The sequence below is a fragment of the Emys orbicularis genome, chromosome 9 (genome assembly GCF_028017835.1).
Source record: "Emys orbicularis isolate rEmyOrb1 chromosome 9, rEmyOrb1.hap1, whole genome shotgun sequence".
Classification (NCBI taxonomy): domain Eukaryota; kingdom Metazoa; phylum Chordata; order Testudines; family Emydidae; genus Emys; species Emys orbicularis.
In genome coordinates, this window is record NC_088691.1 from 37143720 (window position 1) to 37160946 (window position 17227).

General features: G+C 40.0%; 1 protein-coding gene across 1 annotated transcript in view; it reads left to right on the top strand.

Moving 5' to 3' along the window:
* The window catches only part of DIAPH2 (diaphanous related formin 2), a 908304-nt gene that overhangs the window by 342352 nt on the left and 548725 nt on the right, over positions 1 to 17227 (top strand). Inside the window, exon 18 of the mRNA XM_065411177.1 lies at positions 13903 to 14004. Within this exon, the coding sequence (XP_065267249.1) occupies positions 13903 to 14004 (102 nt within the window). The remainder of the gene's footprint in view (positions 1 to 13902; positions 14005 to 17227) is intronic.

The window sequence follows — 17227 nt, forward strand, 5'->3', positions numbered from 1 at the left end:
ATCATTTTATAAGTGGAGATCTTGTCAACAGAATAAATATTCTAAAAGCTTTAAAAACCATCTTGTGAACATAATTACTAATTGTGTTCCAGGGGTGGAGAAAAAGTTGTGTGATGATGATGAGCTGGTTCAACAATGAAAGGCCATCGGATTTATTCTTCAGGTTTTAGAATACACTGATTTATAAAGGAGATGGGGAAGGAGAAAAGTTTAACACCCGCCCCTCCTCGCATACATTGAAAATTTTTTTTTGGGGGGGGGGAGTTGATTTTTCAGCTCACAGTTGAAATATACAATAAAACAAACAACTTGATGGCTAATTGATTTATTTCATGTAGTTCTTCAAGCTAGCGGAGGGTAGTGACAGTCAGCCTCTACTGAAACCATCCACTACGTTCTCAAGGCTGAGAGGTTTGTTTTACCATTGACTGTTGCAGAGCTGTTAGCGTCAGGTGGCTCGCCTCTCATTTCCACTGCACATTTTTTAAAAAGTGCTCATATGAAACTGTTGTGACGAGCACTGTAAGGGTGATCTGTAGCAATTTTCACACTTCTGAATGCAACTGGCAGTGTTTGAAGATTGCTGTATAGATAAAGTGTCTATACTCTTTTTATCTCCTTCTCTGTTGGTGCCATGAATGATTTTGCCATGGAGACTTGCAATCTCAAAAGTACTTTGTCACTGTGTGAACTATAAAAGTGTGAAAAATCTTGCAGTTTCTTGAAATGTGAGCAATCTTTGACTAATACATACATTCTGATAATACTTGATTGTCCATAAAATGCCTATTGAACTAGGAAATTAAACAGTCAAGAACTGCACAATAAGTCTTTTGAAATCTATCATAGAGACTTGTCTCATCAATATTCTTTATCCCAATAGTACTGGTTGACAGATAATCAACAGGAAACTTGGAAACTTTGAGTTCTTTTGGGGCATTTTAGACCATTCAGATGTCCTAAAATCCAGTTCAGTGCCAATACCAACAGCAAATCCTTTTGCATTTTCCACTATTTTCCCCGACGCTGCATCAGATTTGGCTGATTCTTGTTCTTTTTGAATTCCTTTGATCAAGTGTGTAGTATGTAGTAAAACAAATCCACTTTATTGAAGTTGCTCTGATAATGCATTTGTCACACCAATTATTCTTTTCAAGATAAACATATACAATAAGAAAGGTGACTTTATCTTCGCTTGGAATCCAGTTGGCTCGGCTAAAACTTTGGAATATGTGCTGACTCAAGTACAGTGAAAATGGCTTCATAGTGCAGTTTTATCTTATTACTGCTCAGTACCAATAAAACCACCTGGTAGCTATCATTTGATCTAGCTGAATAACTTTCTGCTAGATCTGTTTCTGAGGTTGAACAGATAACTTGTGTCTGGTATTGCTTTTGACCAAAAAGTGACATGACACTTGTACAATGATAAAGAATTCTGTAAGTTCGGGTATATCTGAGATAGTGTTGACTAAAGCAAAGTTTTGCTTGTGAGCATGGCAGTGAATGTACCCACATGGGGAGCCTTCTCTTTTATTCTTGCTTGAACTCCGTTAGTACACCCATTCATGATGTTTGCACTGTCATAGCATTGTCCCACACAAAACTTCAAGTGGAGTCTCACACTGCGTACTTTTTCATAGATAAAGTTTGCTAAGGAATCAGTACAAATTTTTCACATCTGATAAGTATCAATAGCTCTTTCTTTTACATGAAGGTATCGGATAGTTAGAGTAAGGTGTTCCTCCTTAGAAATGTCTTTAATCTCATCAATGAAAACAGAAAAAATAATAGTGGTTTCTTGATCTTGAATGTCAGCTGTTGTTGTTTTCTCTGACTGTTCACCAGAAACTCAAATTAGATCATTCTGATAATTGTGATATAAGTAAAAAACCCTTCCGAAATTCCCTTTTTGAACATAGGTTTATATCTGTCTGTGATATCTCAAGGAACTCAGCAAAGTTTACTTGATTGTCTGATCCTTGACATCCAAGAAAATGTTGCTTGATGAAGAACCAAGTCATCTTCTCCTCGTCTCCTAAACTTCTTTCAATCTAGTTGTTGAAATATTTGAAGCAATTTTTTTGTCTAGAATCACAAAAAATTCAGTCCAAAAGACAATTATTTGTAGCATACACTTTCTACATGCTGTTGAAAAAGATCACTCATGTCTTTCCACTTTGAAAATCCAAAATCAATAAATACTCGTTTCCCAGCCTTTTCACCCTTTTGTAAGGAATTACCATCAAAGTGTTGGCAAGCGAAGCATAAATGACGTCTTCATTAACAGAGTACTCAATCCATTTGTTGAACTCTGTAGTAGTTCTTGGTGAAAGTACACCCTTTTTTATCAGTAGGATTAAGTAGCTTTGGTTTAACAGAATGTTCAATCCATTCATTGAACTCTGTAGAAGCCCTCTGAGAAAGTCACCCATTTTTTATCGGCAGGATTAAGTAGCTTTAACAAGATGGTCACTTTTTGTTTGTTTAACTCCCTGTGAAGCTTACCTTGGTTTCTGGTGTCTGTGCTAGTAACTTAGGGAGAAGTGGCTGTTCCTGGGAGGCAGAGAGGCCAAGGGAAGACTCAGAGTCCCAGTTTCAAGGCAACTGAGAGGGAGAGAAGATAGAGACTATTTTGAATGATAGGGACCCCTGTCGGCTCAGGGATGTTACAGCAGTTATTCCTGGATGGCCACCAGCACGTCTTCTCAGAGGATGAGCAGTGTCTGAGAGAAAGGGGAGGGATTTGAGTTAAAATTTATTGACTGGAAAAATTACAGGAAAGTAGAGCTAGCCTGACCAATAAGGAAGGTCCTCTGTGAGATGCCTGCTGCTGGGAGCACTGTGCGAGTCTGGAGCCAGCCACTGAAAGGGTAGCACTTGCTGCTGGTGAGCTCGTAAGTCCCATGCCTGCCTACAGGGTTCCCCCTAAGAACTGGCTTCTGGGTACCGGGAAACAGTATCCCTAAATTTATTCCTGTCCTGTTTAAGGAAACTCAGTTTATAGAACTGTATTGGGAAAACTTCCTACCCAGTCAGGCTGGATTAGTCCTTCAGCTCCCTAGATAAACCAGTTACCACCTGGTAAGTACTACGCTTGCTGCTAGTTCATGGTTGCCCGTCTTCTGTGATTGCATCTGCACTCAAGGGTAGGAAATTATACAAGGCACTGGTGAGACCTCATCTGGAATATTGTGTGCAGTTCTGGTCTCCCATGTTTAAGAAGGATGAATTCAAACTGGAACAGGTACAGAGAAGGGCTACTAGGATGATCCGAGGAATGGAAAACCTGTCTTATGAAAGGAGACTCAAAGAGCTTGGCTTATTTAGCCTAACCAAAAGAAGGCTGAGGGGAGATATGATTGCTCTCTATAAATATATCAGAGGGATAAATACGAGGGAGGGAGAGGAATTATTTAAGCTCAGTACCAATGTGGACACAAGAACAAATGGATATAAACTGGCCATCAGGAAGTTTAGACTTGAAATTAGACGAAGGTTTCTAACCATTGGAGGAGTGAAGTTCTGGAACAGCCTTCCAAGGGGAGCAGTGGGGGCAAAAGACATAACTGGCTTCAAGACTGAGCGGTAAATATGCCCAATGGTGGGATGTTAGATGGGGTGGGATCTGAGTTACTACAGAGAATTCTGAGTGTCTGGCTGGTGAGTCTTGCCCTCATGCTCAGGATTTAGCTGATCACCATATTTGGGGTCTGGAAGGAATTTTCCTTGAGGGCAGATTGGCAGAGGCCCTGGGGTTTTTTTGCCTTCCTCTGCAGCATGGGGCACGGGTCACTTGCTGGAGGATTCTCTGTACCTTGAAGTCTTTAAACCATGATTTGAGGACTTCAGTAGCTCAGACATAAGTTAGGGGTTTATTACAGGAGTGGGTCTGAGAGATTCTGTGGCCTGCGTTGTGCAGGAGGTCAGACTAGAAGATCATAATGGTCTCTTCAGACCTTAAAGTCTATGATTCTATGATTAAGAGTTGGGATTTTTAAGTTAGTTATTATAAACTGCATTTGGTCTCCTTTTGGTGAGGGGGAATCTCAGAAACAGAAGAAGCCTGATTTCCTGCATGAAGAGGATGCCTGCCAACTGAGATTGTCAGCCCCTTTGCAGTTGCTGAGGAGTTCAGATTCAGGTCTGAAATTGAGTATCATTTGTGGAGTTGAGTGCACCATCTATAGTTAGACAATTAGAGAGATTGTTTTGGAGATCCCCTGTTTCCCAAACTGTTCCCAAGAATGTTTGCTGCTGTTGATAAACAAAATACAATTTCTGCCTCCTGTGCAAAAAAGAAGAGGACTACACGGGATTAAACATGAAATGACATTTTAATTTAATTCACTCAGATTTGACCAGAAATTTCCATAGAATTCTGCTAAATTCTGTGGGAATGCCATTAACTTCTTGCAAAATTCACCCTTTTTCTGTTTGTCACAAAACCAGCATGAACCACTTAATTGTGAATAAGTGATTATGCATAGTTACGTAATTAAGCACAGAATAATTCTGGAACTTTGAGCAAGTGCAAAAACTGGGGGTGTGGGGTTGCCCCCCTCCCTCCAATTGGTGCCACTGTCCCACCCTACTTAATAGGTACAATCCAAAATTACAACCTTGACATTACTGGGAGTAGATCTTTGTTTTTAAAAAGGTCTTCTCTTCTGACTAGTAAGTGGCTGTTTTGTCTGACAGTCTGGTTGTGTCTTCATCTTTGCTGTGAGACTCCAAACTGTACACATGTGAAGTCTACACAGAGTTAAATGCTTGCTTACTTGAAACCGGGTTTGGTTTCTGGCCCCCGTTACAGAATAATATTTTACCATTGATGGAGTTGCTTTTAAAATCCTGAAAGTAAGGAGATTTAGAGTTAACTCTCACATTTATGCCACGGCAAACATTATGAAACCAAGGCAGTGTAGCTTTAATAGTCTGTAGCCTCTAATACACTGGGTATGGTGCTCTTAATAAACAGATATTCCTCAGTCCAATTAGTGAGTGGAAACCCGTAATCTGAATCTGAACTCATTCTAGTTCTGGACAGCCATTTCATGTTTCAGCGCAGGTATTTATTTATTTTTTTTAAATTCCTCCGTAAACATAAGAGATATTAGCCACATGATTACGATGCATAATATATCCAGATAATTTTCCTGCATATTATTTAAAGCATAAAAAGTCCAATTAATGTCATTCTTTTCAATAAGGTTTTATAATATAATAGCATATTCTGGAACTAACGCACTGTAACATTACTGTCAAAACTGCTGATAGAGTGATGCTTTTTACGTAAGAAGAACAGACATCTGCATTTCTCTTCTTACTCAGTATCTCTTTATGTAAAATAGCTGCACACGGTATGTTTGCCAGTGTTCTGTTTAAATTGCACTGTGCAACTCTTCTGTTTTTTTTAATCGATATTTTTATAACAAAAGCAGATGACCATACTGGCAAAACATAACAGTCAAGATGTTCAGCCATCATTTTGCTGCGGCGGGACACGGGGCCAGGTGTTTTTCAAGTGATTGTCCACATGGATTCCACTCTTGGTGCACATGCATCCTGGTGTGCAAGATCACATTCTTTTTGAATAGCACTGTCTATTGTGGCTGCACTCAGGTCCTTGGGAGCCCTTGCAACCACAATAGTTGCCCACGAAAGCTTATGCTCAAATAAATGTGTTAGTCTCTAAAGTGCTACAAGTACTCCTGTTCTTTTTGCAGATACAGACTAACACGGCTGCTACTCTGAAACCTGTCACAATAGTTGAGTGTATAAAGGTTGGAGCAATGTGAGCTGCATCCCACTTCCTCGTTACTCCCATGGTTGTGAGATGGAACCCTGTGGTATCCACCTCTCTTCACCTACAGAGAGATTAGTTGAAGTTTACTTGTTAGTAAATTAATTAGTTGTTAGTTAGTTTAATTCAACCAGTTGATTTATAAAAGTTATGGGCAAGATAGGATTCCTGCCTCTGTACGTAGAACCAAAATTGTCGACATCATGTCTTCAGGATTCGAGATTGATCAGACCTGAGACACATCAGTGCCTGTACACTTGGCATGCCTTTTATATCTAGAAGGACATGTTCCTGAGCATTGCTCAGTATGCAGATCTTTTTCAAAGCACACACTGAAGGCAAGAAACTACTTCACCCAACACACAGTCAACTTGTGGAACTCATTGCCAGGGGATGTAAAACTATAACTGGATCCAAAAAAAAAGAAAAGAAAAAAAGAATTAGATAATTTCAAGGCTATTAGCCAAGATGATCAGGGATGCAACCCCACGCTCTGGTGTCCCTTGGAGTCTGAATGCCAGGTGCTGGAACTGGATGACAAGAGATGGATCACTTGATGATCGCCTTGTTCTGTTCATTCCCTTTGAAGCATCTGTCATTGGCCACTGTCAGAAGACAGGATACTGGGCTGGATAGACCATCGGTCTGACCCAGTAGGGCTATTCTTGTGTTCTAAAAGGTAGACTGCAGATGCATCTTTTAGAAACATCAAATAGACATTTTTAGATCCCAATAAGCATCTGGAGAGACCTCCACCTAGTCAGTGACACTTCTCTCATGTCCCGGTGATCTCTGATGTCACCCAGAGCTCATGGCACACTCAGAGATCCCACTCTTTTGCTCTGGTGTTGACCCAAAAAAGTAGCTGTAAAAATCACCACTTCACATACCAGGGTAGATATCTCCCTCCCCTGTGAGAAAATAAAAATCTTCCCCCAACTCTTCCAACATTTCAAAGCATTAAGGCAGAGCTGCAGAAATTGGCACCGCTAATCACTTCACATAGTAAGCACTGTGCCACCTTCTTCCCTTCCCCCTCAGTAGCACACAGTCGGCATACCTCTTTTTGGCACTGAGTGTCTTGGTGCCAGATAACTGTACCTATGGTGACTGCACTGAGAATGCCTACACTGAGCACATCAGCACCAGCAACTTAGAGCCGGTGTCACTGATGGACTTGTGGGCATGGATGCAAGATAGCACTGAGACAGTTCTCAGCAGAGGCTGATTCAGCCAGAGGACTGGTACTGGCATCTTTAGCCTTGTCCAGATGAAGAGAGGTAATAAGTAACTATAGCCCTTAATAGGCAGAGGACATCAGACCAAATCACTCCTATGAAAGAAGAATACAGCTTCTTCAGAGGAACAGACCATATTTGCTAGACCAGGAGTTGGCAACCTTTCAGAAGTGGTGTGCCAAGTCTTCGTTTATTCACTCTAATTTAAGGTTTCGCATGCCAGTAACACATTTTAACGTTTTTAGAAGATCTCTTTCTATAAGTCTATAATATAAAACTAAACTATTGTTTATGTAAAGTAAAATTAAATTAAAATGCAGAGCCCCCGGACCGGTGGCCAGGACCTGGGCAGTGTGAGTGCCACTGAAAATCAGCTCGCGTGCTGCCTTTGACACATGTACCATAGGTTGACTACCCCTGTGCTAGACTCTGATCCATCTTCACCCTGGATAACCCTGGAAATGGGGCAGACAATTTAGGCAAGAATCCCTAAGAGGAACTCTCAAGTCTTCTGGGTCTGGCCTCTAGACCAGATGCAAGTTTCAGTTCAGCGGTCCATCAGTTGATCTTCAAGTAGGATTCCTTTTTACTCATCTCGAGGCATTGTATACTGACTGCTAATCACCAAAAGTGGAATCTGTGTATTCAATTGTTCAAAGAGAGAATTCTTACTTACCTTACAGAAACGGTTGTTCTTCAAAATGTGTTGTCCAAATGGATTCCACAACCTGCTCATTTTGAATCCTTCCATATGGAATTCTTCATTGGTGAAGGAAGTAAGAAGTGGTTGTGGCCACTCACCCTTATCCCCTCAGCTACATTGGTTGTAAAGGCTCCCAGAGCACATTGAACACTGCTATTCAAAAATCTGATTTTGTGTGCATGGGGCACATGCACATCAAGAGTGAAATCTGTGTGGACAATACACCTCCAAGAACCACGATTACTGTAATGTAAGTAACTATTTTCTTAAACACCATCTTCTTTTATATTGGGACTACAAACACTTATGCATCAATCAATCAGACTGTTATGCTTATGTGTTCTCAACTTTAATGTCATCTTAACATAGTGTTTGTCTGAGATGTTGAAGGGATGCTCACTTCTGAATGTTGTTGTTTTAGGCTGCACTCCTAGTCCTTTTAATAAACTCTAAAACCAACTAATTAAAAAAAAAAAAAGAGAGAGAGAAAATGTCAACCCAAAGGGTAAAATATAAAATCTTATTTAATGCTATTAGGGCTGCTAAACATATTGTAGTGGTAACATTTAATGGTGTTCTGTAATTGAGTGAATGAACAGGTGTACAAGTATATTAGTTAACATGCAGCTGCTAATTTCCAAAAGCCATGTGTGCTTGCAGATTTTTGTACCCACTACAGTACTAGAGTAACCTCCTTCCCTCCTCTTAATTAGGTCTCTGAACCATTACAACATGTTTGTGTATGTTCCTTGTGATTACTACCAATAGTCTTGTTTAATATATTTTAAACTTCTGGAACATTTTGACTAATGTCATTGTTACGTCTTCATATGCTAAACAGGTGTAAAATTGAAATAGTTCTTTCTGTGGGATATATTAGTTAGTTCACAGCTTGTAGGTATCACTGAAGATGCATGCTTTACAGCTGTACATGTGGTACATAACATATAAGAATGAAATGGAAAACAATCTCTTACAGCAGGTTGCATCAGCTTTTTTTCCTCCAGCTTTGATAAACAAATACATTATTACTCACAAAATAGAACATAACACCAAATGAAAACAAAATCTTGATTGCTTACCAACATGTTTAATTTAGACTCTCATTTTGTTGTTCTGGAAAGAGTTGTTGCTGGCCTTTCCCAACACCTGAACCTTTTAATTTTCCTTGATTTGAGTCACATTATCTCTCCCTTTGTGGTTGAGGGAGAGAGTGAAGAGAAGCAAAGAATAAAACAGTGAAATCATCGTATATGTATAGACAGTATGAGGCACTTATGTGCAGAAGTTAAGAGATACGGTTCTTTTGGTCTTCTGGCGAATAGTATTAATTAAGAAAAGTTCCACTCATCCCAATTTAGGGAAATCTATCTTTAAAGCAGACACCCTCCCCCCCCCAAAGTATTGCTTTTCCATTTAAAATTAATCTCATGCTATCTATTTCATTATGTGTTGTTGTTGTTTTCTTGAGAACAAAGTGTTTGGAATACAGGAGTTTGCCAGTGAAGAATAATTAATGTATAAAGCAGCATTCAACCAAGTAAAACAATAAAACGATGGATGCTTGTTTACTGTAACTTGTTTTTTTTAATAACACTCAGAATGAGGCTAATTTCTTAATTACCCTGACTTTCAACATATGCATGAATATTTTGTTTTTTGTTGAAATATGTTTTCTGAACAAATGCTTCCCAGTGATGTGCTTTCCCCCCCCTTCAGTTTTTGATGAATAGGTTTCAGGTTAAGTAAAAATTATATTCACTTCCTTCAATGTAGTATCCCTTTCGGAAGATATATTTGTAAATTACAAAAACAACAGTTAGTATACAATTGTAACACAAACACTGCTTCAGAATGAATTTCGGATTCTAAAGAACACAAACATTTAATGTACTGGAAACCCTGAGATAAGGGTCTGACACAGAATTTATAAATCACTTCCTCTTTCTCATTTAACATATTAATCAGTACTCTACATGAGTATGAATAAGAAATCAATGTGTATAGCAACCTTTTCTCTGACACAACAAATCTGATTTCAGCCTTTTAGTGTGTGCATATATATATAATTAAATATATCTCTGCACTGCAACTCGCTGAGTCTAATGACATCTACCTTCCTAAGTATTATATTTTAACATTTGTATATACATTTTATGTATATTTCGGCTGTTGTGTGTATGTACGTACACAAGCACACATGTAAAGATTTGCACTAAAGTAATGGCTGTTGCAGAAAACATTGTCAAAATATTCACCACACTCAAAAACTACGGAAATTGTAAGACAAAAATGAAATTGCCTTTGTTGAAATGTCTGACCTTGCTCTTGTTTCATGAATTTAGTTTAATTCAGATACATGTTTGTTTACACATTGCATATATGGTCCACACTGAATACTGTATTAAGCTGAAGTAAACAATGCATGTGAGTGTAATATCTGACACAGACATTTCTTAATCATAAAATTTAAAAAAAGTAGCGTATCCATGATCAAAGTGAAGGTTCCTACATGATTTTTTATTCATACTTATCAGAGTATATGCATGGTATTTCAAGAGCTTGCTTATTATGAGATCACTCCTTTTTTTTTTTCCATCAAAAGGAAGCTTGATATACACTACTTCCTAATATTATCTTCCATTTATGCAAATGGTGTAGTTTCCATGGGGATGTTGTAAGAAGAGCGAAAGAGGAAAGTGGTCCACACAACTGAATGGGAGAGATGTCTGTGAAACTGTCTCTATTAGGGCAGTCTACACTCTGAAAAAGTTGGAGAATCTCTGAATTTTAGTGTCATCCATTTGTAGATTTTTCATTTTTAAATTAAATGTGAGATGTCAAGATGCCATGGTAAAGGGTATTCAATAGGATTTTTAATTAAAATTATGCTTATTTCCATTGCAGTCCAGCTAGAATAGAAAATCATTCTTTTATATTTTCCCCGTTAATTTACATCTTCTTTAAGATCACTGACATAAATCCATCCTATGTATTGTACTGTGGATGCAAATATGGCTACTCTTCTTAAACTCACTTAGCACACACCTATTGGCGTATAATTCAACATGTATGTTAAAGTTGCCATGGCAACTTGAGCAACTATTAATCAATGTAACTAGTAATGAAATATAATTAATTCCTGAGTGACACATCCTATTAATGCACAATATATTGCCTCAATGAAGGGAGAGGAGGGGGAGAGAATGCAAATAGCAATGGCGGCAGAGGACTTAACAATATCCTTATCTCCAGTACTTTAAGTAGTGTATGCCTGTGTGTTTACACACATTCAAATAAGTGTTGTTTTTTTAAACCTACAGATTTTTTTCAAATATAAGGCATAATGATATAAATAATAGAGATGAATGGAAATACTACCAGGTTGCAATCTCTAGGTTTTTGATTAATGTTTAGCTGTTACTGTATTAATCATTCTAGCCCACGAAAGCTTATGCCCAAATAAATTTGTTAGTCTCTAAGGTGCCACAAGGACTCCTTGTTGTTTTGCTGATACAGACTAACACGGCTGCCACTCTGAAACCTGCCTTTCCACAGTACTTTTACTAGCCACAGATCCATGCTACTGTGTAAATGTTGAAATTTGCATGGATATTGACTATTAAATTACTGTCTGAGGAGTAAATATTTGTCATTACTTTCCCAAGAGAGCTCTCCCAAAATCACCTGTGCATAATGTACATTACCATATAATAAACAGGAGCAAATGCGATCAGTGGCTGAGTAGACCCTCTGATGACAATTTGCAAATATTGATCAAGACATGTAGGTAAATGAACGACAGAATCAATTTAAACAGCAGGCAGCAACTTTCTTAATTTAACAATAGATGAGGAGTGCTTTATGCTAGCCCCTTCTCTTGCACCACCATTTAATTGGATCTCGTGTGGAGTTACAGGGCTCCAACCATATAACCAGTGATTCAGGGTAGACCCTTTTCAGCCTATCTCTAGGGCTCATCTCACTTCTGAATCCTCTAGCCCTCCACCTGTGAGGGAGGTAGCCAAGGGAACCTCTGTCTGTGAAATTTAAAGGTCTACTCTTCTTCCTACAGGCAAAAGATCTACCAGCGAAATCCCGGGTCTCATTTAACTCTGGGATCTGACCCTTTTTATTTTCACTGGACATTGGCTGCAAATTACGATGAACAAAACATTTGTACATTATCTCTTAATATTACAATTTCCGTTCTTTTTCCTTTTAATCTTACTGTTCCACAATGCTGCAAACAATGTGCGCACGCACACACACACACCCATGCCCCTAATCCCCCCCTCCCCCAAAAATACAAAAAAACCCAACACATAACACACCTCACCAGATCTTCACCAGTTTGGCCCAACTGGAAAAAAAATTCCTTCCTGATCCTGAAAACAGGTAATTATGACATTTTGGAAATGCAGGTCCATATAACTTTGCTACAGGAAGGGAAGCAGTGGGAAATGGGGCAGTTATTGAGACAAGATTGTCCCCCAGACACTGGGGGGAAGGCTGTCAATTAAATGGAGATGGCCAATAGAATGTGATAGCCAATAAAAGTCTATTGGTGACTGATACTTGTAAAATTTAATCCTGCTTTTGATATCATTATATACTAACTGAATTGTTGATCCTGCAGATATGAACATTTGCGTAACTTTCAGCATGGAAGTAGGCCATTGCTATTGCGCTCAATGGACCTACTCTATTGTGTAAAGTTACTTATGTGCAGAAGTGTTTGGAGGATCAGATCCTAGGTGACAGTTACTCATTCTTGATTTGTATCCTTCGTTTATGTCTCCGAAGGCATCGAAGTTCTAATCTCAAATGGACAAATATTTGTATCGTCATTTTTAAAGATGACCTGCAAAAGGGTACAAGCTAGGTTAAATGATGTTTTGCAGTTGAGTCCTGGTTTTGCTGCTTTTTGTTTGTTTGTTTTGAGGGCTCTTGGAAGAAGTGTGATGTTCACTCCTATGTTACAGTTGAGGGAGGTGAAGTGTTGCATTTTTGACAGAAACCTGGTTTCTTCCAAACATTCATTGGTCACTGGAAATTCAAAAAGTGTAAACAAACAAAGAGTAAGTTGTACACAAAACAACTAAATGTGCCGTCTCTTTTCCGTTGCTCAGCTGTCTTCCTTATGAGTTTTGTAATAAGATAATTTCATTAATTTGGCATTCATTATTGTCTTCCAGAATAATAAAAATATGAATTTCCTAAAGTTGAAAAACAAACTACTAACTTTTACAGACCACCTTTAAGCATCTTAAAAAGCAAATCTACAAACCCTTTTTTCCCTTTCCGTATTACCTCGGAGGACCTTCAGTTATAAAGAAAGCCATGTGTGTGCATTTGCTTGATAGAATTTAAGATTAATTTAATAGGTACCTGTGACATTTGCATGACAAATATTTAATATGTCCAGTTATGCAAAAGTGTTCATATTTACAAGTTTAAAATATGAAGAGTGTGTTAGTATATATAATTTTATAAGTTCCAAATATAAAACTTTCAATTAGATAAACAAATTTATTAATCCAAAACCTAGAATATTCATAATAGTTCTGATTTGATTTCATGCATTATAGCAACGGTATTCATAATTTTGATTACATTATTAAAAATGAAAATGGATGCCTACAGTTATACCACTTGGAGGGTATTGTCATTAGATCTCATAAACAAAACTGGGCTTTGACTGATGAGTTCCTAGAAGGGAAACCTTCAGGATGGTACAGGAAGTGGTGCTTCAGCAGATGGCTCTCATCTTCTTTGAGCTGTATCAAATCATTGGAGAATTTGTTGTTGAATGTGCTGGATTTTGAAATGAAGAAAAACTGAGAAAAGAACCAGTTTCTGTGATTTTAGTATTTTTGCACGAGCGGAAGTATACATCAGAGTGTCCTATCAAATTTCAATTTGTAAATTCTGTATGTCCCTTCTACTGCTTTATAATTTTGTTTTACTTGCCATTGTGATTATGAGAAGATCTTATTGTGAGCTAACATATTTCTTTTCCCTTGAACTGAAGAAAAAATTGAAAAGTTATTTTTTCCCCCTTTAGGGTAGCATTAGTGTCTTAAATGAAGTTGTATCTGTTAAAAACTATTATTGGTGAATTAGAAACTCGTATGTACACATTTATTTTACAGCTAAAAAGGCAGTAGATGATACAGAAGAAAAGAAAGTAGTTCTGCCAAAGAAACGAGTTAAAGAATTAAGAATCTTGGATGGAAAAACAGCACAGAATCTGTGTAAGTAGTATTACATCATTTATCTGATAAGCAGAAAAATGAGCTTGCAAACCAGCTTTGACTGGTTGTTGTGTTAATTCCCCTTCCCCCTCTTGTCTTGTCATTTTCAGTCTACAAGGAAAATAATAAAATGAAATAAACATTTATTTTCCTCATGCTGTTGCAGCTGTTCTGCAGAACCCAGATCCTTATTCATCTGCTTGTTGCTGAGCTCTGGACAAATAATGCATGCTACTGCATGAAACACGTGTAGCAAAATGGTTTTGAAGATTCCCCAAACTCCATGCAGTGGGGAAGTGGCAGCACGACTGCATTCTCTCAACAAGCCTCCAGTCATTTCTGAGGCCCTTCTGTGGGGTCTGGGCATAGGTTCTTAGGAGGAAAAAGAGAGTAAAAGAAGTAGCTACTTCAAATGCCTTTCTCTTCAGGTCTAGGCACATTTCCAGTCAAAACTCACTCAAGATTTACTGCTCTTTACCATCAGTAGACCATGTTCTTCTTTGAGTGATTGTATTCCACTGAGGGTTATGCACACACACAATGCACCCTCGCAGTCTGCATATGTACCCTGTGCCACTTCATGGATTCACCCAAGGCGATAAAGGGCGCGGCAGGTCGCCGGCAACTCCAGTTCCTTCTCACCGCCACTTGGTCTGAGTCAGAGTTTCTACTCCAAAGTTTACAAAAATATCCTTAGTACTGTTTATAGTTTAGATTTATTGTTTGTTCTGTATTTTTGGTTTGATTTCCCCCCATTTTCGTAGCAGATTTAGAAATTGGGACGCCACTTATATGGTGTTTTCCGCCAAACTACTCCCTTGTCCCCCTCTCCCCAGAACGCAGGACTGGGTACTGAATTATGCCAAAGATGCTGGGGTTCAAAACCTGTACTTCCTGTTCTCGCTCATTTTCCATCAGTGATGAGCACCAGCACTTTTTGTACTGCTTGGGGGAAGCCCATATTGTAGCCACGTGCAATATCTGCTTCTCCTTTCCTGCCGGTACTCAAGAGAACCAGACTCTCTATCTCAGGAAAGACTTTATGGAGGATGCCATGGGACCGGCATCGGATCATGGCTGGGGAAGCCCCCTGTATATCAGCCCGAACAGGCGAGCAATGCTCCCCCTACCGCAGAACCACCATCGTGTTCTGCCAGTACCAGTGCTAAGGACTTCATGCTGGGGCATAGCCGTGAACCAAGGAAGCATGCGCATATTAAGCATAGCAGTAAGTTTTCCTCCAAGTCTATGAAGGATTCAGCACTGTCCATGAGTTCCAGTCACGTTCCTTGTCTCACGAGACCGAGAAATGGGCGCACTGATAGCTGGATCTGCCCAGGTCAATCACAGATCCTACCACTCCATCTGCTCCAGTTCCGCTGGTGTCCCGGGCACTGTCGGTCTCCAGATAGATGCAGTTCCCTGTACTGGCTACTCCAGTGGAACGGATACCATTGACCCCTGGGAGATGGGAAGAGCCCTGGGTGCCCATGAGTTGTTTGCACTGGAGGAACTACCGTCTCCATGAGCCCCGATCTTATCACCAGTTTGAAGGGACCCTTCGACCGCTATGTTCCTGCTGCTTTCTATTTCAGTAGTTCCGACAGTACCACCATTTGGCGAGAATTCTGACTCCTCTGATTCAGATGATATGGATGTCTGACACTGTCCATATCTCTCGTTTTGGAAGCATGACTACCGGAATGTTCCAGTGGCACCATGGTAGTTTCCCACCTTGCCTTATCCACATAATTGGTATCTGGCACCGTGGTCCCAGGCTATGCAACAGCAGGTCAACTGGGTCATGGCCCCAATATTCATGCTCTGAAAGATCCCGCTAGGTTCAAGAGAATTTCTCCACATTGCCACTACCAGCCCTCGTCTAGTAGGCGCTCCGACATAGTGTTGGTTGACGCACTGGTTAGCCTGACTTCACTGGTATCCCTCATCTTCTCCAGATGCAGCCACTTCTTCAATCCCCTCCTCTCCACTGGAGAACTGTCGCCAGTTCCAAGAATTGCTGTGTGAATAGCCAATGTCCTAGAGATCCCCTTAGAGGATGTACAAGACAGTCAGCACCGGCTGCTTGACATCTTGCACAGTTCGGTACCAGTGAGGTTGGTCCTACCAACCAATGATGCCATCCTCCAACTGGCACACACTGGTGTACCCCAGCCACACATGCACCCATCCTGAAAGGGGCTGAGAAGTAGTAGTATGTCCCTACCAAAGGGTCAGTGTTCCTGTTCTCTCATCCTTTACCACACTCATTGGTCATCCAGGTGACTTCAGAGCATTCCAAACTACTACACCCCTGCTCCACCCTCACGACTCTGCAATCATGGACATTTTTGACTGATTAGGAACTCCAGTGAGGGATCTTTTCACATCCCACACCACTACCAGATGCACCCAATATTGTTCAAGGGGAGATATCGGAGCTTCATAATTTATGAAATCGGAGCTCCGTCTCAGGGGGAAGCCCTTATCATCAATTGGTCGGACTGCACAAACTATGCTCCCCCCCCCCCCCCCCAGCTCCTCCTACCACGAGTAGTCCACAAGATCAGATGAGAGAAAGCAGCAACCATCCTGATTGCCCCCTGCTGGCCTCACCAATTCTGGCTCCCATTTCTCCTCTGAATGTTGAAGCACCTTCCACTCACGCTTTGGATGTTCCCAGAGCTACTTAACACAACGGTAGATTCAGACACCCCAACCTGCACACCCTTCGACTGATGGCTTGGTTTTTGGATGGCTCCTTCCACTAGCTGAGGAGTACTCTCTCGCAATGCAAGATGTCCTTTCAAGAAGCAGGAAAGATTCCACAAGATGGATGCCAAATGGATGCATTTCACTTCCTGGGCTACACGACAGGGCCTTGTCCCCAAAGCGATGGGCATCCCTTTCCTCTTTCTGAAGGATTCAGAACTGGTCCTCAGTTCCATAAAGCTGCCATTAGTGCTTTTCACCTGCTGGTGGACAGCCATTCAATTTTTACCCAGCCCCTTCCTGTATGGTTCTGGAAGGGCCTTCTGCGAAAACCATCAGATCATACCTAATGATTGCTTATCTGAAACCCCATATATGTAAGTAAGTCAAGGAACATCTAGGTAGATGCGATTAGGGTTATTTGTTATTTTTTATTGGCTTGTGGACTCCTCTGTGCTAACCCCAGGTGCTTTTGTTTTGCTTGTAACCTTTAAGCTGAACCTCAAGAGAG